We start from the raw sequence: 24,710 nt of genomic DNA on the forward strand, positions 1-24,710 counted from the left end.
TTTCGAAAATCATTAACTACTTTTTCAAAATTATTTTCGAATTCTCCCTCTCTTCTCTTATTCTATTTATTTATTTATTTATTTACTAACACTTCTCTTCACCTCGCTTTTTCAAAATTATTTTCGAATTCTCCCTCTCTTCTCTTATTCTATTTATTTATTTATTTACTAACACTTCTCTTCACCTCTCTTCATCTCCAATCACTGCCTCTATCCTCACCCTTGTGATTGGATTCTCCACTTTTATTCCTTTCTTCTTCTACTAATAATAAGGATCCTCTTTGTCCAGATATAGAGGATTCCTCTTCCTTTTCTTTTTCTCTTCTCTTTCATATGAGTAGGAACAAGGAAAAAGACACTCTTGTTGAAGCTGATCCAGAACCTGAAAGGACTCTAAAAAGGAAACTAAGAGAAGCTAAATTACAACAATCTAGAGGCAACCTTTCTGAAATTTTCAAACAAGAGAAGGAGATGGCAGCCGAACCCAACAACAATAATGCAAGGAGGATGCTTAGTGATTTCACTAAACCAACGTCCAAGTTTGATGGAAGAAGCATCTCAATTTCTGCCATTGGAGCAAACAATTTTGAGCTGAAACCTCAATTAGTTGCTTTAATGCAACAGAACTGCAAGTTTCACGGACTTCCATCTGAAGATCCTTATCAGTTTTTAACTGAGTTCTTGCAGATTTGTGAGACTGTTAAGAAAAATGGAGTAGATCCTGAAGTCTACAGGCTCATGCTTTTCCCTTTTGCTGTAAGAGACAGAGCTAGAACATGGTTAGACTCACAACCTAAAGATAGCCTAGACTCTTGGGATAAGCTGGTCACGGCCTTCTTGGATAAATTCTTTCCTCCTCAAAAGCTGAGCAAGCTTAGAGTGGATGTTTAGACCTTTAAACAAAAAGATTGTGAATTCCTCTATGAAGCTTGGAAAAGATACAAGCAGATGACCAAAAAGTGTCCTTCTGACATGTTTTCAGAATGGATGATGAGCGGATAATTTGTACGCTTTTTGGCATTGTTTTTAGTATGATCTAGTTAGTTTTTAGTATATTTTTATTAGTTTTTAGTTAAAATTCACTTTTCTGGACTTTACTATGAGTTTGTGTGTTTTTCTGTGATTTCAGGTATTTTCTGGCTGAAATTGAGGGACCTGAGCAAAAATCTGATTCAGAGACTAAAAAGGACTGCAGATGCTGTTGGATTCTGACCTCCCTACACTCGAAGCGGATTTTCTGGAGCTACAGAAGCCCAATTGGCGCGCTCTCAACGGCGTTGGAAAGTAGACATCCTGGGCTTTCCAGCAATATATGATAGTTCATACTTTGCCCAAGATTTGATGGCCCAAACCGGCATTCAAAGTCACCCTCAGAATTCCCAGCGTTAAACGCCGGAACTGGCACAAGGATGGGAGTTAAACGCCCAAACTGGCATAAAAGCTGGCGTTTAACTCCAAGAAGAGTCTCTACACGAAAATGCTTCAATGCTCAGCCCAAGCACACACCAAGTGGGCCCGGAAGTGGATTTTTTATGTCATTTACTCATCTCTGTACACCCTAGGCTACTAGTTCTCTATATATAGGACCTTTTACTATTGTATTAGGAGCTTTTGATCATGTTTTTATGATTGAACCCTCTTTGGGAGGCTGGCCATTCAGCCATGCCTAGACCTTGTTCTTATGTATTCTCAACGGTGGAGTTTCTACACACCATAGATTAAGGTGTGGAGCTCTGCTGTACCTCGAGTATTAATGCAATTACTATTGTTCTTCTATTCAATTCCGCTTGTTCTTGTTGCAAGATATCACTTGTTCTTCAACTTGATGAATGTGATGATCCGTGACACTCATCATCATTCTCACCTATGAACGTGTGCCTGACAACCACCTCCGTTCTACCTTAGATTGGGTGAATATCTCTCGGATTCCTGATACACGATGCATGGTTGATCGCCTGACAACCGAGTGCTCGCCTGACAACCGAGTGCTCGCCTGACAACCGAGCCAGCCATTCCGTGAGATCAGAGTCTTCGTGGTATAGGCTAGAACTGATGGCGGCATTCAAGAGAATCCGGAAGGTCTAACCTTGTCTGTGGTATTCTGAGTAGGATTCAATGATTGAATGACTGTGACGTGCTTCAAACTCCTGAGGGCGGGGCGTTAGTGACAGACGCAAAAGAATCACTGGATTCTATTCCGGCCTGATTGAGAAATGACAGATGGATAGCCGTGCCGTGACAGGGTGCGTTGAACATTTCCACTGAGAGGATGGGAGGTAGCCACTGACAACGGTGAAACCCTTGCATAAGCTTGCCATGGAAAGGAGTAAGAAGGATTGGATGAAGACAGTAGGAAAGCAGAGAGACGGAAGGAACACAGCATCTCCATACGCTTATCTGAAATTCCCACCAATGAACTACATAAGTATCTCTATCTTTATCTTTATGTTTTATTCATCATTCATAACCATTTGAGTTTGCCTGACTAAGATTTACAAGGTGACCATAGCTTGCTTCATACCAACAATCTCTGTGGGATCGACCCTTACTCGCGTAAGGTTTATTACTTGGACGACCCAGTACACTTGCTGGTTAGTTGTGCGAAGTTGTAGTGATCACAATTTCGTGCACCAAGTTTTTGGCGCCGTTGCCGGGGATTGTTGAGTTTGGACAACTGACGGTTCATCTTGTTGCTTAGATTAGGTATTTTTCTTCAGAGTTCTTAAGAATGAATTCTAGTGTTTCAAGGTGATGTTCTTATCATCACCAAAGCTGATTGGTCTTCATCAATTTAGCTCTTGAATGCAATGTTCTGCTGAAGTTTGGCTAACCATGTCTAATTCCTTTAGACTGAAGCTTTAGACTAACATTTCATGATTCCTGGGATTTTCATTAAGAATTTTAATACCTTTATTTTCTTTTCCACTTAATTTTCGAAAAACACAAAAAAAAATTTACAAAACCAAAAATATTTTATGTTTCTTGTTTGAGTCTAGTGTCTTATTTTAAGTTTGGTGTCTTGCATGCATTATTATTTGATTTTAGTTGCATTTTGATTATTCCTCACTATTAAAAATCCAAAAATATTTTTAATTTGTGTCTTTTCAAGTCAATAATACAGAGAATTGAAGATTCAGAACATACAGCAGAGAAATTATACAGAAAAAGATGGGCGTTCAAAACGCCCAGTGAAGAAGGACAAACTGGCGTTTAAACATGAAATTGATTCTTGAAGCAAGAAAAAGTAGTGAAAAAGCAAAAGCTTGTGAAAAAAAATTTGGCGAAAAAAATAGACAGAAAAAGAAAAAGCAAGCAGAAAAAGCCATTAGCCCTTAAAACCAAAAGGCAAGGGTAAAAAAAGGATCCAAGGCTTTGAGCATCAATGGATAGGAGGGCCCAAGGAAATAAAATCCAGGCCTAAGCGGCTAAATCAAAGCTGTCCCTAACCATGTGCTTGTGGCATGCAGGTCCAAGTGAAAAGCTTGAAATTGAGTGGTTAAAGTCGCGATCCAAAGCAAAAAGAGTGTGCTTAAGAGCTGTGGACACCTCTAACTGGGGACTCTAACAAAGCTGAGTCACAATCTGAAAAGGTTCACCCAGTCATGTGTCTGTGGCATTTATGTATCCGGTGGTAATACTGGAAAACAAAGTGCTTAGGGCCACGGCCAAGACTCATAAAAGTAGCTGTGTTCAAGAATCAACATACTTAACTAGGAGAATCAATAACACTATCCGAAATTATAAGTTCGTAGAGAAGCCAATCATTCTAAACTTCAAAGGAGAAAGTGAAATGCCAAAACTGTTCAGAAGCAAAAAGCTACAAGTCCCGCTCATCTAATTAGAATTAATATTCATTGATATTTTGGAATTTATAGTATATTCTCTTCTTTTTATCCTAATTGATTTTCAGTTGCTTGGGAACAAGCAACAATTTAAGTTTGGTGTTGTGATGAGCGGATAAATTATACGCTTTTTGGTATTGTTTTTAGGTAGTTTTTAGTATGATCTAGTTACTTTTAGGGATGTTTTCATTAGTTTTTATGCTAAATTCACATTTCTGGACTTTACTATGAGTTTGTGTGTTTTTCTATGATTTCAGGTATTTTCTGGCTGAAATTGAGGGACCTGAGCAAAACTCTGATAGGAGGCTGACAAAGGACTGCTGATGCTATTGGAATCTGACCTCCCTGCACTCGAAATGGATTTTCTGGAGCTAGAGAACTCCAAATGGCGCGCTCTCAACGGCGTTGGAAAGTAGAAATCCATAGCTTTCCAGAAATATATAATAGCCCATACTTTATTTGTGATCAGATGACGTAAACTGGCGCTCAACGCCAGTTCCATGCTGCATTCTGGAGTCAAACGCCAGAAACACGTCACGAACCAGAGTTGAACGCCCAAAACACGTTACAACTTGGTGTTCAACTCCAAGAGAAGTCTCAGCTCGTGGATAGATCAAGTTCAGCCCAAGCACACACCAAGTGGGCCCCAGAAGTGGATTTATGCATCAATTACTTACTTCTATAAACCCTAGTATCTAGTTTAGTATAAATAGAACTTTTTACTAGTGTATTAGATATCTTTGGTCTCAGATTTATTTTATTATCCATCCTAGGAGGCTATTGATCACGTTTTTGGGGCTGGCCATTCGGCCATGCCTGGACCTTCATCACTTATGTATTTTCAACGGTGGAGTTTCTACACACCATAGATTAAGGGTGTGGAGCTCTGCTGTACCTCAAGTTTTAATGCAATTACTACTATTTTCCATCCAATTAGATTTATTCCTGTTCTAAGATATTTGTTGCACTTCAACTTGATGAATGTGATGATCCGTGACACTCATCATCATTCTCACCTATGAACGCGCGTGAATGACAACCACTTCCGTTCTACCTTAGACCGGTCGCATATCTCTTGGATTCCTTAATCAGAATCTTCGTGGTATAAGCTAGAATTGATGGCGGCATTCATGGGAATCCGGAAAGTCTAACCTTGTCTGTGGTATTCCGAGTAGGATTCCGGGATTGAATGACTGTGACGAGCTTCAAACTCCTGAAGGCTGGGCGTTAGTGACAGACGCAAAAGAATCACTGGATTCTATTCCAACCTGATTGAGAACCGACAGATGATTAGCCGTGCTGTGACAGAGCATTTGGGCCATTTTCACTGAGAGGATGGGATGTAGCCATTGACAACGGTGATGCCCTACATACAGCTTGCCATGGAAAGGAGTGATGAAAAACTAGAAGGAAGAAGTAGAAAAGCAGATATTCAGAAGGAACACAGTACCTCCATACACCCATCTGAAATCCCCATCATTGGATTACATGAGTAACTTTATCTTTATTTTATGTTTATTATTTATTATTAATTTTTGAAAATCCATAATCAATTACTATCCGCCTGACTGAGATTTACAAGGTGACCATAGCTTACTTCATACCAACAATCTCTGTAGGATCGACCCTTACTCACGTAAGGTTTATTACTTGGACGACCCAGTACACTTGCTGGTTAGTTGAGCGAAGTTGTGGAAAGAAAGTGCTGAGTTAATAGATGCACATACCAAAGAGCCATTATTGGTGATCACAATTTCGTCCACCAGTACGCGTCGCCATGCGACTTCATCTTCCACGAGTGCGCGTCGGTGAGTGCACCTCAAATCCTTGATTTTCCATGAGTTCTCCACTTTGCATGCTTTTCTCTACACTCCTTTGATCCATTCCTAGTCTTTTCATCCTGAATTCACTAACAAACACATCATGGCATCTAGTGGAATCAAATGTGAATTAAAATTACCACATTAAAGGCCTAAAAAGCATGTTTTCACTCTTAAGCACAAATTAGGAGAAAATCATGAAACGATACTATTTCATTGAATAAATGTGAGAAAAGGTGAAAAAATCCCCTAAATTAATCACAAGATAAACCCTAAAAATGGGGTTTATCAACCTCCCCACACTTAAACGAAGCATGTGGATGTATGAATATTTGGCTAAGGGTTAGATTTTTTTTCTTCCAAATACATGCATGAAATTAAGATTCGGAGTGATTAGAATTTGGTTAGAAATTGATAGATCATAGACTATTAACAAAAATAATAGGTGGAACAAATAAATGATGAGTTATAATGACTAAAATGTCTTACTCAATAGACACAATATAAATATTGATGTTGCAGAAGATATGAATCCTATGCAAATCTTCGAGTCCGTGTTGGCTTTATTGTAAAAAGTAAATCTTCATATTCCTAGTCTCCATAGTCATCATAATTCAGAGAGGATACCTTCTCAAACAATATATGAATAAAATTTGTGAATAATTTAGCGAAGGATTTAGAATGAGAGAAAGGAAGTGAGAAAAGATAAGGATTTTTCTTATAATGAAGTGTTGAAAATACATGAATGACAATATATAGAGATAATAGAAGAAAGAGAATATAGGTTACCTAGCATTTTTGTATAAAAAAGGGGAATAAAATGAGAAAGGAATGACTCAAATGGCTTTTAGGAATGTGCAGATCATGTTAGGAGAATCTAACTTATGTTTAGGTGAAATCTTCAATTTGAATTGTCACTTTGAAACTCTTATAAAATTTTCTACGTTTGGAATGTTGAAATTGCTATTAAATACAAATTTTTAGAAAATTGAATTAACTTTAAAAATAACTTTGAATGAAATCAGTGTGGATAACTATAGCTTCAGATATTCACAAAATACTTTTAGTATGTTAGGCTGGTTAGTTATAGTATGATTTTCTACTATAAATTTCTATCAGAATTATCTAGTTGAATTTGAATTTGATTTTGCATTGAACTCAAAGAATAAATCTAGTTTTTATTTTATCTTTTCATGTATCTAAAGATTATTCAATTCCAATAAGTATGGTATTAGTTATGACATTATCTTAAAAGATTGTTTATTGTCGGTTAAGAATGCACTAAAATTAATGTCTTCATATTTTCAAATTTTAAATTAGATATGTTAGTTGTTCAATGACATTATCTTCTAACATTTTATTATAAAGTTAAAATTCAAATTTTTATGATTTTAGTTAATTAATTATTGAATAGTAAACGTGATTAAAAAATAATTGAGATGTTCCACACCTACTATTTTTTTTGTCCAATTAGATATTTAATAAACTCTTCCATATTCCAACTATTCTTTTACAAAAATTTTAGATATAGTGTTTGGAAAAGAGACTAAGAGACAGAGATTGGAAGATAGAGACTAAGAGACTGAGACTACATTAAGTTTCTGTATTATACTTAGTGTAAAATGTATATGACTGAGTTATGTCTCAGTATTTTTTTTAGTTTAATATAAATATAGAGATTGAAACAAACAAAATTACCTAAATATTCTTATTAATTAAATAAAAGCAATAGAAACGACCCTAATGCTAATTAGATTATGATCATAACAATGAAGCTGTTGCACATTGACGACATTGTTGCATATGGACGAAGATGCTCAAGTTCCTGATTCAGTTACTCTGTCTGCTTTCTCTGGTCACCATGTCTACATTCTCATGCGTCGTTTCTCCGTCAAAGTCAATGAATCGATGTGCCTTTCCTGTCGAGCTGCCCACCTAGTTTGAACCCAATCCTGTCTGAGCTGCACTATTGTCTCTCTATGGTTGATCCATGATACGTTTGCAACCTTAGGCACTGGTTCTGGTGCTGGTTTTGTGTGTAGCACTCTATACTACATTGTAGATGATGTACCTTGACACGCAGCTACAGACTTTACTGCTTTATTGTAGAGAATGAGATGTTGTCAACGGTGGGATGGTAGGCGATGAAATAAAGGTGGCAAGGGAGCATGGAGGCCGGTGATAATGATGAGTGAGGGTGTGTTTAGAGAAGGGAGAGGAAGTGGGAGAAGAAGAAAATGTGAGAGGTGGAATAAGGGTATTTTAGGAACAAAATGTTATTAAAGTTTTAGTCCCGTCAGCAGAATTTTCAATCTCCCATGTCTCTATTTGTTGGAGGTACTAAAAGGATTGAAATTTTAGTTATAATCTCTGGACGCCAAATACAATACTGAGTTTTAGTCCCCCAATCACAATCCAAATACCCCATGCCAAATGCAGCCATACAAATTTGATATTTTTTTCTCTCTAGCATTTAAAATAATTCATTTTTAAATTTTAAATTTTTAACTTTAAACCTTAAATCCTAAATCTTAGAATATATAAAACCACAAATTATTATTATACTTACATGTAAAAACTCTTTTTGTAAGTTTTGTCTACTTATCTTACTTGGACTTTTCTTGTTTTTTGAACTGATACATGCTCGAAAAGACAATTGGGGCATTCTAAGACAAAAGGGCAGAATGGGAATTTCACACTTCCAGAGAGTCCCATCACTAGAGCACGTGCAAAGAAGCTCAAGAAGAGCTTTGGGAACCTGGCAGCGCTTATGCATATGGAGTTACATAAAGTTCTAACTAAAGAAGAATGGGCAAGGCCCATTGGGCTAAGTCAGGACAGCAAGAAGCCTAATAATGCTTTCCAAATTCAGTGGGAGACATAATTTATCTTTAAATTTTGAATTTCTAGACTTTTTTTAGTTTGTTATGTGGTCAAAAGTTTGTTAGAAGACTTGTTTTAAATCTGCTATGCTTAGTAGTATTTTAGAAATTTTAAATTTAAATCAAATCTGATCTAATCCATTAAGATCAAATCTGATTTAAAATTAGTTACCATATTTTTAGGAATTTTAAATTTTAAATCAAATATGATCTAATCCATTAAGATCAAATCTGATTTAAATTTTAAAATCTCATCTTATCTTTTTATTAGTTTGTTAAGGGCCTATTTAAACACCTTTGGTGAGACAATTTGGGATAACTTTGATGAATAAATTTCAGTTGCTTTTAAGCACATTTTATTGTGTCATAAGTGAGGTAAGTGATTTGCTTCGCTTGTTGCATGAGGAAGATTGGAGGATCCAACACTAAGGTGATCTGCGTGGTGGTTTCTTTCAGTTTTCGTCCCTCTGATCTAGGTTGCCAAGGACAAGTTCTTTGAAGGTCTAGTAGAGAATCCTTTCCGGTGACCTAGGCTGCTAAGAACAGGTATCTTAGAGGTCTAGTAGTAAAACCTTTAATTATCTTTTATGTTCCGCCGTGTCTCTTTATGCCAATAAATTCCTCTTCTTGATATCATTCTTTTCTTGCCCCCTTATACTAAATAATTCTTATCTATTGTGATAAAACCCCTAAGTCCCAAGCTATATTCTTATCATCTGGTATCAGTTACAGGTTGTAGGTAAATTTCTATTTATCTGCTCCAGAATTTTTGTTTAGTCTCTTTATTTTTCTCTTTGATTTCTGCAAATTTACTTTAAAAGTAAAAAAAAAAACAAACAAAAATTTCTTCTTTAAATTCTATTACTGCAATTTCTATTTATTCCAGTTAACAAAAAAAGCACGTAAAAGAAAACCGAAAAAAAAATCGAAAAAAAAAACAAAAAACATAAAACAAAATTTTAAATTTTCTCTTTATTTTTTCCTTTCAAATTTTCTTTAGGTTCCAATTAGGATTCAATTTTGCTAGTTTTTGTCATCCTAGTATCACTTCTTGTTTCCTTTGTCACATACTTTAATTGTCTTCTTGTCAAGTTGAATGTCTCTACTATTCAGATTATCTTAGTTTGGTGTCTCAATTCCTCATCTTCCGAAGTGCAACTTGTTAAAGCAATCCAAGAGTGGAAAAAGGCAAGAGTGGTGAGCTCATCAGAGGGTAAAAACCACGTATTGAGTGAAACACGAGTGTCCTACTCCAAGTGATATACGTGAGAAGAGTGTTGTAAGTTCTTTTCTTTTACAGGTTCATTGATGGCTAACAATGAAGGGAACCCCGATCCACAACTAACTTTCCGCATCGACGCACTCGCTAGCATTCTTACAAGGATTGAACAACGTCTTGATGACATGGATTCCTGAATTAACTCTTTTTCCCCTAGGCGAAAAGCACGGTCACGAGAATCTGTCTATAATGATTCTATGGAGTCTGAGGAGGAGGCTTTATCCAGATTTTGGCATCATAGACAACCAGCAGATGTTGATAGTAACCTTAATGCTATCAAGATGCGCATCCCAGAATTTAAAGGCAGAAGTGACCCTGAGGCGTACCTAGAATGGGAACGAAAGGTGGAGCTCTTATTTCAATGTCATAACTACTCTGATGTGAAAAAAGTATGACTAGCAGCTATGGAATTCTCGGATTATGCCCTTGTCTAGTGGGCCGAGCTGGACAAACAGAGGTGGCGGAATGGAAAACCACCAATTCTGTCTTGGGCGAAGATGAAGAAGGTCATGCGACAACGGTTGTCCATTCTTACTACTACAAGGAGCTACATCAACGGCTCCAACGGTTATACCAAGGTTCTAAGTCTGTAGATGAGTATCATAAGAAGATGGAGATGCTACTAATCCAAGCAAATATTGAGGAGGAATCTGAGGCTACTATGGCACGTTTCTTGAGTGGGCTGAACCGAGACATTGCAAATACTATAGAACGTCACCCATTTGTGAATATGGAAGACTTGGTGAACCTAGCTATCAATATGGAAAGACAGCAAAAGGCGAAGGGGCTGCATAATTCTTCTAACTCTACTTCAAGGTGGGATTCGAGAGGTGCTAAATTCGGGGAGAAGACTGAATCCAAACCTACCGAATCAAAGGAGAAGCCTACAGAGCAACACAGGAAGACGCACACACCTAATTCCACTTCTAAACCTCCTGCACGACATTGTGATATTACCTACTTTAAGTGCCGCGGATTAGGCCATTATGCTTCTGAGTGTCCAAATAAAAGGACCATGGTCATTAAAGCAAATGATATTTTCTCAGAATCTGATAACTAAGATGGGTATGAGGACATGCCACATGCGGATGATGCTACAGATAATGAAGATATATTTGAGTATGCTGTTAGTGTCCAGAATCTTGTTACTAGGCAGATCTTAAATGTACAAGCCAAGGACGATCGTCTAGAACAGCGAGAGAACATCTTTCATTCCAAAGTTTTATCGGGAGGTAAGGTTGGACTCATGATCATTGATGCTAGAAGTCATACAAATGTTGCTAGCTTTACTTTGATCACAAAATTGGGGTTGAAATGCACCAAACACCCTAACCCTTACAAACTCGAGTGGCTAAGTGATGTTGGTAAATTGAAGGTTATGAAGCAAGCCCACATACAGTTCTCTATTGGGAGATATGGTGACGAGGTACTTTGTGACGTGGTTCCCAAGCAGGCTTGTCATCTACTCCTAGGCCGTACATCGCAGTATGATAGGAGGGTGGTCCATGAGGTTTCACAAACCGATACTCCTTCACTTATCTTGGGAAGAAGATTACCCTTGCACCTTTGACACCTAAAGAAGTGTACCTGGAGTAACTGAGCATGCGCAAATCTACTAAAGAGTCTTTAGGATGTGAGAAAATTGAAAAACAAGAGGGTAAAAAGAGTCAGGGTCTGAGTGAAAAAGAGAGTTCTAAAAGAGAAAAATCTGTGGAGAGTGAGAGTGCTCACAGAATATGTTTTTATGCAAAAGAGAGGGATCTGAAGCATGCTGGTTTGGGAAAAAAAAGCACTGGTGTTAGTGCGATTTAGAAAGTCTTTACTTTTTACCATTGAAACTAACCATGATCTGCCTAGTGCTTTTATTTCACTCTTGCATGAATTTGGTGATGTCTTTCCAGATGAGATGCCCTCAGGTTTACCTCCATTATGATGCATTGAACATCAGATTGACTTTTTCCCCGAATCAAGCATTCCTAACCGGCCAGCTTACCGGCCTAATCCTGAGGAGACGAAGGAACTGCAACGGCAAGTCGAGGACCTTTTGGCTAAGGGTTTTATGAGAGAAAGCATGAGTCCTTGTGCTTTTCTGGTACTCTTGGTGCCCAAGAAGGATGGCTCATGGAGGATCTGTGTTGACTGCAAAGCTGTAAACAAGATTACGGTAAAGTATCGCCATCCTATTCCTAGACTTGATGATATACTTGATGAATTACATGGTTCTGTTATTTTTACTAAAATAGGTTTAAAGAGTGGTTATCATTAAATACGAATGAAACTTGGTGATGAATGGAAAACAGCTTTCAAAACTAAATATGGTTTGTATGAGTGGTTAGTTATGCCATTTGGTTTGACTAATGCACTTAGTACATTCATGAGACTAATGAATCATGTTTTGCGAGAGTTTTTAGGTAAATTTGTGGTTGTTTATTTTGATGATATCCTTATCTACAGTAAATGTCTTGATGATCATATTTTGCATGTTCAATCTATTTTAGAGGTACTTAGAAAGGAAAAATTGTATGCTAATCTCCAAAAGTGCTCGTTCTGTCTGAGTAAAGTCGTTTTCCTAGGTTTTGTGATAAGTTCTGCAGGGATTGAGGAAGATGACGAGAAGGTGAAGGCTATTAGAGAATGGCCCACACCTCAAAGTGTCTCTGATGTTAGAAGTTTTCATGGTCTTGCGGGTTTTTATCGGAGGTTTGTTAAAGATTTTTCTATTATTGTTGCACCTTTAACTGAAATCATCAAGAAACATATCAACTTTAAATGGGATCAGGAACAAGAACTTGCCTTTAACACCTTGAAATAATTATTGTGTTCTGCCCCATTCTTACTTTACCAATTTTTTTTAAAATTTTTGAAATCAAATGTGATGCTTCCAGTATTGGTATAGGTGCTGTTTTGATGTAGGAAAAGCGAGCAATCGCCTATTTCAGTGAGAAGTTGAATGGAGCCCATCTCAACTACTCAACTTATGATAAGGAGATTTATGCCTTGGTGAGAGCTTTGGAAGTGTGGCAGCATTATTTGCTACCTAAGGAATTTGTAGTACACACTGACCATGAATCCCTCAAACACTTGAAGGGCCAAGGGAAGCTGAACAAGAGACATGCAAAATGGATAGAATTCCTTAAATCCTTTCCATACGTAATCGCCTATAAGCAAGGTAAAGAGAATGTGGTTGCTGATGCATTATCTAGAAGGTATTCCTTAATCACAACCCTTACTTCTAAGTTGTTAGGTTTTGAGTGTATGAAGGAATTGTATGCAACTGATTCTGCTTTTGCCTCTATCTATGCTGTATGTGAACATGGTGCATATAACACATTATATAAGCATGGTGGCTTTCTTTTTCGGGGTAATAGGATTTGTGTACCTACTTGTTTTATTAGGGAGTTACTTGTTCTAGAATCACATAGTGGCGGTTTGATGGGTCATTTTGGTGTGCATAAGACTTTGGATATTTTATCTGAGCATTTTTACTAGCCCCGCATGCGTAAATATGTTGAAAAATTTTGTGCTAAATGCATTGCATGTAAACAAGCTAAATCTAAGTCTTTACCACATGGTTTGTACTCCTTTACCTGTTTCTGTGCATCCATGGGTTGATATTTCTATGGATTTTGTTCTTGGTTTGCCTAGAACCAGGAGAGGTCAAGATAGCATTTTTGTTGTGGTAGATAGATTTAGTAAAATGGCTCATTTCATTGCTTGCTATAAAACTGATGATGCCACAAATATTGCTGACCTATTCCTTAGAGAAGTTGTCCGCTTACATGGTGTTCCCCAAACTATTGTTTCTGATCGTGATGTCAAATTCTTAAGTCACTTTTGGAAAGTTTTGTGGAGTAAGTTGGGAAAAAAATTATTATACTCAACTACTTGTCACCCTCAAACTGATGGTCAAACTGAAGTGGTAAATAGGACATTGGGAACCTTATTGCGTGATGTTGTTGGTAAGAATTTGAAAACCTGGGAAGATTGTTTACTTTTTATTGAGTTTGCTTATAACAGGACAATCTATTCTTCCACTGGTTTTTCGCCCTTTGAACTTGTCTATGGTTTTAATCCTCTAACTGTCTTAGATTTAATGCCTTTACCTTTGAGTGATCTTATTAGCTTAGATGGAGCAAGCAAGGCTGAGAAAGTTAAAGCAATACATGCAAAGACTTGTGACCTAATTGAGAGGAAGAACAAAGCCACGGCTGAAAGGATTAACAAGAGACGAAAGCATATAGTCTTCAAACCAGGAGATTAGGTTTGGGTACATTTGAGGAAGGAGAGATTTCCTACTCAGAGGAAGTCTAAACTTGATGCTAGAGGAGATGGCCCATTCCAAGTGCTTGAGAAGATCAATGACAACACCTACAAGATTGACCTACTAGGTGAGTATAATGTCTCTGCTACTTTCAATGTTTCTGATCTCTCTCCTTTTGATATGAACACAGATTCGAGGACGAATCTTTTTTAGGAAGGAGGGAATGATACATGCTCAAAAAGATAACTGGGGCATTCTAAGACAAAAGGGCAGAATGGAAAATTTTACACTTCTAGAGGGCCCCATCACTAGAGCACGTGCAAAGAAGCTCAAGGAGAGCTTTGGGAACCTGGCAGTGCTTATGCATATGGAGTTACATCAAGTAATAACCAAAGAAGAATGGGCAAGGCCCATTGGGCTAAGTCAGGACAGCAAGAAGTCTAATAATGCTTTCCGAATTCAGTGGGAGACATAATTTATCTTTAAATTTTGAATTTCTAGACTTTTGTTTTAGTTTGTTATGTGGTCAAAAGTTTGTTAGAAGAGTTATTTTAAATCTGCTATGCTTAGTAGTATTTTTAGGAATTTTAAATTTAAATCAAATCTGATATAATCCATTAAGATCAAATCTGATTTAAAAATAATTATCATATTTTTAGGAATTTTACATTTTAAATCAAATCTGATCTAATCCATTAAGATCAAATCTGATTTAAATTTTAAAATCTTATCTTATCTTTTTGTTAGTTTGTTAATGGCCTATTTAAACACCTTTGGTGAGACCATTTGGGATAACTTTGATGAATAAATTTCAGTTGCTTTTAAGCACGTTTTATTGTGTGAGAAGTGAGGTGAGTGATTTGCTTCGCTTGTTGCATGAGGAAGATTGGATGATCCAACACTAAGGTGATCTGCGTGGTGGTTTCTTTCAGTTTTCGTCCCTCTGATCTAGGTTGTCAAGGACAAGTTTTTTGAAGGTCTAGTAGGAAATTCTTTTCGGTGACCTAGGTTGCTAAGAACAGGTATCTTAGAGGTCTAGTAGGAAAACTTTTAATTATCTTTTATATTTTCGATGTGTCTCTTTATGCCAATAAATTCCTCTTCTTGATGTTATTCTTTTCTTGCCCTCTTTTACTGAATAATCCTTATCTATTGTGATAAAACTCTTAAGTCCCAAGCTATATTCTTATCAGGAATTCGTAACTTACTTATAATAAAAAAGAAAGATAAGAAAAAAGAGACTAAAAGCTATAATCAAAATAGCATGACTCACCCGTTATAAAAGCTTATAATAAAAAGAAAGATAAGAAAAATAAGAGACTAAAGCCTATAATTAAAATAGCATGACTCACCCATTATAGAAGTTACAACTTTAATAATAGTTAAATCCTTCTTTTTTGTACTTTAAAATATTTTTTTCAGACACTTAATTGTATTAACAATAAAAAATTATCTTGTAGCTCTTAATTATAAAACCAAAAATAGAAAAATTTTAAATGATATTTTGTTGTTCTACATTGCTAAGTTAATTTATGTATGAGTCAAATAATTTGAATTTTGATTATATTTTATAATATTAGAATGTAATTATATTTTTTTCTTTCAAAAGTTTTTGGATACGTTACTATTTAATACAATCTATTATACTTTTATTTTTTTCCTTGTTACACATATATATATATAACCAAAAAACTTAATACTTCATAATTTTGTGATATAGTTTTAAAAAAAATATTAGTCTATAATGATCCTAACTTAATTAAATTTATTTGTTATTAATTATATTTTAATTTTTTATTATTTTTGGTCATGGGAAGACTTGAGCCCAAATTCAAAAGGAAAAATAAAATATCATAAAACTACCGAGCCCATCAACAAAAGAAAAATCGCTCGCCCAAATAATTTAAATTGCCTGCCCATACGTAAGATTTAAAAATGCCATCATATATTCCTTAATCTGTACTTTTATATTTGTTTAGCAAATAGATTTAATTGCAGCTAAGACTTAGTTCAATTGGCAAAACCTTGTGCCACGTAATGCCTAGGATCCTTTAGTGTTAGATGTGTGTGTCTAATGTGAATATATTCGTGATATAATACTTAGGATTAAGAGTTATTTAATTCATTTCACAGAAAAAAAAATTATTATTCTGATAGTTTTTATAATTTATTAACTTTCTAATTAGATATTTATTATAGTTTAAAAAATTATAATTAAATTTTTATATTACATAAAATTGTTTAATAAAGTCTTTACTAGCTATCATCTTTTAGACAAATTACAACAATCATAAATTATTTACTTTTAGAATATTTAACAATTCATTTTATATCACATACAAAACAAACATTCAAATTTGTATTTCTTTAGAAAATACGGTTAACAAGGACTAAATTAAAATTCTTTTTATCTAACATGGACTCAATTGCAAAATTTTAAACTCTTAATAAAAAGTTTAATAAAATTATAGAGATTTACAGAATAATTAAACCTAATTAATATTAGGATAAATTTAATTAGAATAATAAAATATGATAAGAATATTATAAATAAATTTAATATATAAAACTGCACATAAAAATTATTATTAAAATTTTATATAAAGTATATTTTTTGTCTTTAAAATTAAAATTTTCAAAAAATATTCATAATTTTTATTTTATTTCAATTTTTTTAAATTTTTTTACTTGTAAAAGTATATCTCTGGCAGCTAATTTTTTAAAAAACATAGGACCAATTTAATAATAATTTCATAAAAATAATCTTCAATACAAGTAAAATAGACATAGTTGATGTTATGTATTATTGTTTAATTAGTCCTAAATTTTTTAAAAAATTTAGCTGTTAAAAATATATTTGATACAAATTAAAAATTTTTGAAATAAAAGTAAAACAAAATAAATTTATGAATACTTTTAAAACTTTTAACAAATTTCAAGCATAAACAGCATACTTTATCCTAAAATTTTTTATTTTATTCTTAATTCTTACTTAAATATACTTAAATTGTAAAAATCCTTTTTTTCAATGGAGAGGCCAAAATATAAAAACCAAAGGGGTTCAAAGTAGAAAAAATGGAAGACTAATTTCATGTTTGGGGGGTTGTAGGCCCCTTAATCACTGCCTAGCTTAACTTCTCCCCTGACCACACGCTTATTTAGTACCTTCAAGAATTAAATTATCAATTATTCTAAGATTGCATTTGATTTAAAAATGACACAAAAATAGAAAAAAAATTAATATAAAAACATATACACAACAGTCTACCATAAAACACAAGTTCAGTATACTTTTTTCAAAAAGTAAAACTATTTACACACCAAAATTAACCACTGGATATTTATGTATAATACATGTGTAATTTAATTTATTTTTAATATATATTTTATATTTCAATTGTATTCTATGTTAGTGATTAATTTTGATATAGCTGTATAATATACTTCTCTCTATCTCATTCTTAGAACCAAACACAAACACAGCCTAAACAACTAGACCCCAAGAGAAAGAAAGAATAAAGCTGGAAAACTTGCAATTAATCAAACCATCAATCGTTCTCTATTGTGTTTTTATTAGTTTTACAACCGAGAGAGTATATAACTTCTTGTCAAGCTATCAGTATCACCAATACATCCAAATCATAATAATATATAGCTGATAACAATAACAACATCAACATAGACAAAAAGAAAAGGAAAAAGAAAAATGGTTAAGAAAAAAGAATAAAAAACAAATTATAAATCACACAAATCTTGTAAAAGGCTTTCTCCCCATGGTAGCAGGCAAAGAAACAGTTGAATCCACACTCATGTTCCCTATAGAAGAATCAAGTTGCATCCTGTGATTAGAGCCAGGAAGATCCTTATTGGTTTTACCATTATTACTATTATTCCATTTGAAAGAACCAATACCTTGTGTGAAAGGGAATGAGAGTCTTCTCTTTGAATCACTTGTTGGAGTTCCAACACCACCAAACCTTTCTCTTGGATTGCTATTGGCGCGAACTTTGGCCTTGGCAGAAACAGTTGGAGCCATGTAATTCGGCACGGAAAATGGTGGACAACTTGTTAGGCTATCGTCGTCCTTCAGCGCCACGTCGAAGGCTCTTGAATACTTTGACATGGTTGATGGTTGTGGAGTTCTGTATGGTGGAGTTCTAGAAGGTTTTGAGGATGGGAGTATGGTTGATTTGGTGGATTTTGGCGTCGGTATGTCCATGTTGTCGAAGGCGAAATGATGCTGCCGGGGGGTGCTGGTCGAGGCGGGTTTCGGACTAGTCTTCTGTTCTGAGTATGGTCTTGGAGGTGTGATTTGGAAGTTCTTGAGGGATTGTTTCTCTTGTGGATTTGATGAGGCTGGCATTTGTCTCTCCAACCAGTTCCACCACCAAGGGCCGGATCGCAAGTCTGTCACCGGCGTCGAAGATGATTTCGGAGTGGATTTCCATAACTAAGTGGCAGATTCATCCAAGTTATAATAGCCGGATATAGGTTACTCCAATGGACAAGAAATAATAATAATAATAAGCTAAAGTACTATTTTAGTCGCTAATGTTTGAGCTAAGTATTAGTTTCCTTTCTTACATTTGAAATGTTTTATTTTTATTTCCAAATGTCTTATTTCGTTTTATTTTACTCTTTTGACCAAAATTAAACTTTTTTCTTCCAAAAATACCATTTCAACCTTGTGATTTTCTTCTAAGTAACAGCAAAAATTGTAATTGGTGGTGGTTGTAGTGATTTGAAAATGAAAATAACAGAAAAATAAAAGAAATAAGAAAACAATAATAGAAAAAGGGTATTTTTGGAAGAAAAGGTTTAATTTTGATAAGAGGACAAAAATAAAACGAAATAAAATGTTAGGGGCAAAAATAAAACGTTTTAATCGTTAGGGATGAAATTAGGACATAACAAACTACATTAGGACTAAAATAATACTTTACCCTAGTAATAATAATAAATATACCTGATGAGAGTATGCAAATGCCATTGCTCTTTCTCTTTTGATGATTGCTTCCACCTTCCTTTGTAATCTTGCCTCTATTTCCTCTTTTGTCAGTAAGCTATCATCCCATTCTTCATTCTCAGACTATACACCAAAGTTCCAGATTATCAAAATGAGTTAGTTTGATTTATATCCATGCTTTGCAGATCTTATAAGCAAAAAGCAAGGTACCGTGTTTACAAATTCTAATGATAGGCTTCATAGTGAAGAGCACAATCATTCTATAGTTGCATACACAAAGTTGTTATACTCCGAATCAAATTAGCAACAGGTGATTTCTTGTCACCTAAGCTATGTTCCCAACTGTAAAATTTCGAGGTGGCTAAAGTGTAAGTTAGAGAATGCTTACAGTCAATTTGCCCAAGGTGCTAGCAACATCCTTGTCATTCCTTAACTCGGCTTGATATCGCGCCTGATTTTCCAGCATCTGAATCCTTCGAGACTGAATTTGAGACTGAACTCGCACCAAAAGCTGCATATGTTTCATGGCATTAACCGTCTGTCTCTTCACATTCTGTCCTCTTACCACGCCTTGAAGCCTCACCAATCCCTTCAGAGCTCTAAAACTCCTCCTGGCCTGTATTGCAAGATTTCGACAGAAAATGAGTTAACGAGTAAAAATTTCAAATATATATGTTAGGACTCCCATTACTCCTTCTGAAGTACTTGCATGTGTTCTAAGAGCTTTACTAACAAGTGTCCTTAAGAAACAGGTTTATGAATTGAAAAGTTTTTTTTTTTTTTTTCCAAAGAAAAATTGTATTGGAAACTTGCAAGATTCTACTTTCCAATCAAAATTATTCAGTAGAAAATTTGGAAGTTTACCATATAGCCTCTATAAACAGCCTGGATCTTAGATGCTGCGGCATGTTGGTTCCTTAAAGTTGGTTCCGGTCTATAGCCAACCTCCTTGTGGTGATGAACAACCCTGGAAGAAGTAGCTTTGGGAGAGGTAGCACGCGGAGAAGGAGCCTTCGGAGACGCAGCTCTTGGAGATGGAGCCCTCGGAGAAGGAGCCCTTGGAGAAGCAGCTCTAGGAGGGACAACAGGGGCTGGTTTTGGTTGCTCGAGAGGCGTTGGAGGCCTTACAGATAGTAATTGTTGCTCTCTTTCAAAGTCGCCAAAGATTTTCTCAATGCTGCTTGGCTCTCTGAAGAGGGGGATGAATGAATTGGTCTCTCCATGCCTTAGTTTTCCTAGGCCTTTCTTCTTCTTATCTTTCGAGCTTTTGTTCTCCGAATCCTGTTATATTGGCAAGGTTATCAAACTCGAAAGTTCACCAAATTTCGGAGCTTAGATAAACTTCAATCGTATGACACAACTCGCGAACTTATTAATAATCTTGCATGTTGTAAAAAGAGCTTGTTGCAAATTTTGAAGAGTGAAGACAGAGTTCTATGATGATTGATTTCAAACAAAATAAACATTAGTTTGCAGATTTTGCTTCCTTTCCATATAGAAAATGAGCATAAAAACATTAGTATTCTGTCTTCTACATTTCAAATTTTCTATTACTGATTATGAAACAACTTAATTGGCATCTATCAGATCCTTTTAGTTTATGACTTTATACAACATAATTATATTCATCTATATTCTTATAGACCAGAATCCCAAAATTTTATAATATTAGAAATGATTAAGTATTTTAATACTACTACAAGTCTCTATCAGTCACAAGAAAACCAAACATAACAACAACAAAAAGAAAAATCAAGAACATGCCAAACAGGATCAAGATTTTCCGCATCATAAATAAATAAATATAAATAAAATCACTTACATTAGGTACTTGCTTCTCCTTGGAGTGGTGTGTGAAAACCCTCTTTATTGCAGAAAACCAACTACCCTTCTTTCCCATATCAGTAGCATTAGTATCTTTTCCTGTAAAGAGTTTATGATTTTAGGAAACTCCAAATATAACATGAATCCAGTGTTGTAAGATCAAAATCACATTTATTTTTATACAATCTTGGATTCTTTTAGAAAAAATAAAAATAAAAATAAAATAAATATCTAATAAACACTCACCAGAATGATGACCAGAAAGGAGGCAGCATGTCTACTTAATTTTGAAGCTGTTAAGGCCAAAAAATAATTCATATAAATAATTTAAAAAAAAAATGAAATTTATTAAGAATGCTCCACTCAAATTTAATGCATTGAATTTTGTTACTAGAAATGGCAAGAACATCAAATTAAGGGTTACATAACATGATCAATCAAAGAGACACAGAAAGAGTATGAAGTATAATTTTGAAGGTGAGCACAAAGTATAAACTGAAAAATTTCAAAGAAACCTTATGAACAAGTTAAAATTATCAATATAAAACCCAGAAAATTATGTAAACAAAGAAAAATTGGGGTAAAAAGAAAACAAGATGAATTTTCTTTGTACAAACAAAGTTAAAATGAGAAGAAAGAAAATCTTACATGATCCTGTCAACTAAAATTAGACACTAGAGACCAATTCAGGAACATGTCGGAGAGAAAAATCAATTTTTAAGTTTTGTGACAGTTAAAAAAATAAAAAAAATAAACAGAGAGAAAGAGAGAGAGAATAGTAATACTCTCAACAAAATAATAATAATAATAATAATTTTCTTCTTCTTCTTCTGATTCTGACACGCTCCAGAGTTGAGAAATGGAGTTAAAGGATCCCGAGGTGAAGGGTTGAGTTTATGATTTTGAGGAGAGAAGAATTGGGAAGCAAAGAAAAGGGAGTAGTAAGAACTAAGAAGAAAGAACAATAATTCAGACATGTCCCATGTTCATAATTAACGCCCATAACCTTAGCAATTTACAAAATTAACCACAACCCAAAAGGTAAAATCTCAAAAAGATTCCAACTTCCAACACATCAAGCACAAAGATCATAATTCATTAAGTACCTTATTAGTTGGCAGTACCCTCAAACTGTTGCAAAAAAACAAAAAAAAAGTGTGCTGTGTGTACAGAATGAGATAGAATGAAGCTTGCAAAGTAGAGAAAATAAAACTCTCTCTCTCTCTCTCTCTCTCTCTTTTTACTTTAGCCTGCTGCTTCTTTCCAGCACCACATGATGATTCTTAATTCTTCTCTTCTAGCTGGATTTCTTCAAAAGATTAAATCTTTCTCTCTTGGGTTGGCTTGGAATCTAATTCCCTTTGTGCTTGTAATGAAGCAAGCTTAAAATTTTTCTTTTCTTCTTTTTTTTTCCTCCTTCCTTCTAAGTAGCTATAGCCACCTTTCATTCACCTTTTGTGTGTGGGATATATCATATATAATAAACTTTATTTTTATTTTCTTTTTCCCTGTTTGATTTATATATTTTTTACTTTCACATAGTTTTCATAATGATGATGAGAGAAAAAGAAGAGGAAGAAAAAAAAGGTGGCTGTAATAAGTTGGCCACTTTGTCACTCAATGTGGACAAGTTCAACTAACTTTACTTCAATGGGAAGACTACGTGTACACCAACAAAGGGAATTACTTGCATTATTACATTGCATTACATACCCACTTATTATTAAAAACGGTTGAGTTTGGTGTCTTCTTCCTTATTTTACTTCTTCCTTATATTAATAATTCTATTCATTACAACTCTCATTATTGTTATTACCTTATCAACATTATTTTCCTACTTTGTTACTCTTGTAACATTTATTTTTAAAAAATTTAGGTGGTTTCAATACTATGATATCCCTTTTAGATTTTTTTTTTGTTTGTTTTGATAACTGATTCAAAATGGAAAACACATAAATATTAACCCTAAAAATGTCACTTACATACAAAAAAATTAGTCACTAAAAAATATATTTTTTATTTAATTTATTTTTAATATATATTTTATATTATAATATATATTTTATACAAATAACTGATTTGATAACTAATTTTTTATATACACTTAATAATATTAAAAAAGTGTTAGATAATTGAGACAAAAAAAAAGAAGAAAAGAAAAATAGATATTTATATTTATGAGAGTGGCATGTAGCTTGGTGAGAGCGGAATCCCGGTTACACCCCTACGCTCCTTCAAAGGCGGTGTGAAACACGCGCTTCATGTTGCCATTTCTTTTGGGAATAAAATTTTCTAAAATAAACAAATTAATAAAACAGTAAAATAAGAAGTTAATATTTTTAAATTAAGATAATAAAAAATATATTTTATTAAAATTATAAATTTAATAATAATTAGTTTTTTATTTTATTACTTTTTTTTATTTTTTTAATTTAGAGAATCTAAAATTCTAAATTCTCTTTTTACTTTTTAGCCACTACTATTTATCTACTTTTTCAGGTTTTTGCACCTACTTGTATGCCTCTCTGTTGGGGTACTTCTGCTTCTGGAAACACTTTAGCATTTACTTTTGTATATTAATAATTTGTGATTATTAAAAAAATTATATAAATATGATTATGATAGTCAAAGATTATTAGATAATTAATTAAATATTTTAATATAATAAGTATCAATATTTTAATTATTATTTTTACATGAAAATGTTTTATGTGAACAACCATCTTAATAATTAAGTAATTAAAGATAGTGCATGAAAATATACATCATCCAAGAAAAATAAATACTAAATAAATTGAGAAAAAAGGGGATTTTTGAACTTTGCATCCCATCAAAAGTACTGAAAGTTTCTATCTTGTCTCGTATTGTTACTTGATTTTGATTTGTAACATTCCCTTAAAATTGATAGTGTCATGATTCATGAATAAGGAATAAAAATAAAATAAAAATACTAATGGTGATTACTTGCAAAGAAAACTTCGTTATGGGCTGTAAGTGAACCCATCATCACTTTATTTGCTTTCATGAAAGTCTTATTTCTTTCTTCTTTTTAATAATATAATTCAATATTTTGGCTTTATCGTTTCTTTTTTTTTATTATCGATTCAGAGTAAGTTTGACTTTTTTTTTCTTTAATAACAAAAAATAGATAATTAACCCGCTTAACTTCTTGTTTTTCCAGATATTCTAATCTCAGATAAATTCTAAGAATATTAGAGGGCCAAATGTATAATGCTGATAATTTAGGTTCAGTTTTATAAAGCTTTTTGAAAATATATGTATATTTTTAAAAGTTGAAAAGTTTAATATAATATTATATATTAATTAATTTTTATATTTATTTTTACTTTTTAATTATTATATATGTTAAAGTAATGTTAAATGTTTAAAACAGTTTTACCAAATATGAATTTTGTCTTTTCTATTTATTGAAAATTACTTTTATTTTTATTTACCAACTATAGGTGCAATAATCTTTAAAAAATATCTTTAAAATACTAACTTTAATAAACTATTTTTGAAAAGTCAAAATTTACCTAACCAGACCTTAATCATAAAAAATATATACATTATAATTTAAATATGAAAAATGTTTAATAAAGTGTTTCATAATATTCTTTTCATTGTTTAAATTTTAGAAAAAAAAATTGAAGGACCAAAGAGTATTCATTTCTTTTAGGTACTAAATTGTTAACGCTACAATCTTTTAGGTACTATTATCTACCTTTACCCTAATCATAATTAATAAAAGAATAACTTTAATTCTCAGATCACAAAAAAAAATTATTTCTACCACACAATAAATCTCCTCTTTTTTTATACTTCGAAAAAAAATT

The 24,710-nt window shown here is 33.7% G+C and overlaps 1 protein-coding gene and 1 non-coding gene across 8 annotated transcripts; both read right to left on the bottom strand.

The window, feature by feature from the left end:
* Window positions 1-870: 870 nt before the first annotated feature.
* On the bottom strand, window positions 871-974 carry LOC112718575 (small nucleolar RNA R71). Its single transcript, XR_003160908.1, has one exon. It is a non-coding gene; the product is annotated as a small nucleolar RNA R71 (small nucleolar RNA).
* Window positions 975-17,620: 16,646 nt separating this feature from the next.
* Window positions 17,621-22,554, bottom strand: LOC112715463 (protein IQ-DOMAIN 13). 7 transcript variants are annotated; one of them, XM_025767225.3, is made up of 8 exons: window positions 21,981-22,554; window positions 21,121-21,167; window positions 20,873-20,973; window positions 19,915-20,331; window positions 19,439-19,666; window positions 19,051-19,173; window positions 17,997-18,534; window positions 17,621-17,900 (listed from the first exon to the last, which is right to left on the bottom strand). In XM_025767225.3, exons 3-8 carry the CDS (start codon window positions 20,948-20,950, stop codon window positions 17,827-17,829), a joined length of 1,458 nt encoding a protein of 485 aa, XP_025623010.1. In that variant the 5' UTR covers window positions 20,951-20,973; window positions 21,121-21,167; window positions 21,981-22,554; the 3' UTR covers window positions 17,621-17,826. The 7 variants fall into 7 exon arrangements, with proteins under 7 accessions (XP_025623010.1, XP_072060834.1, XP_072060835.1 ...); XM_072204733.1 differs by having other exon boundaries at window positions 21,660-21,983; XM_072204734.1 differs by lacking the exon at window positions 21,981-22,554 and adding an exon at window positions 21,523-21,957.
* Between the last annotated feature and the right edge of the window lie 2,156 nt (window positions 22,555-24,710).

This window comes from Arachis hypogaea, chromosome 10 (assembly GCF_003086295.3).
Source record: "Arachis hypogaea cultivar Tifrunner chromosome 10, arahy.Tifrunner.gnm2.J5K5, whole genome shotgun sequence".
NCBI classification, from domain to species: Eukaryota; Viridiplantae; Streptophyta; class Magnoliopsida; order Fabales; family Fabaceae; genus Arachis; species Arachis hypogaea.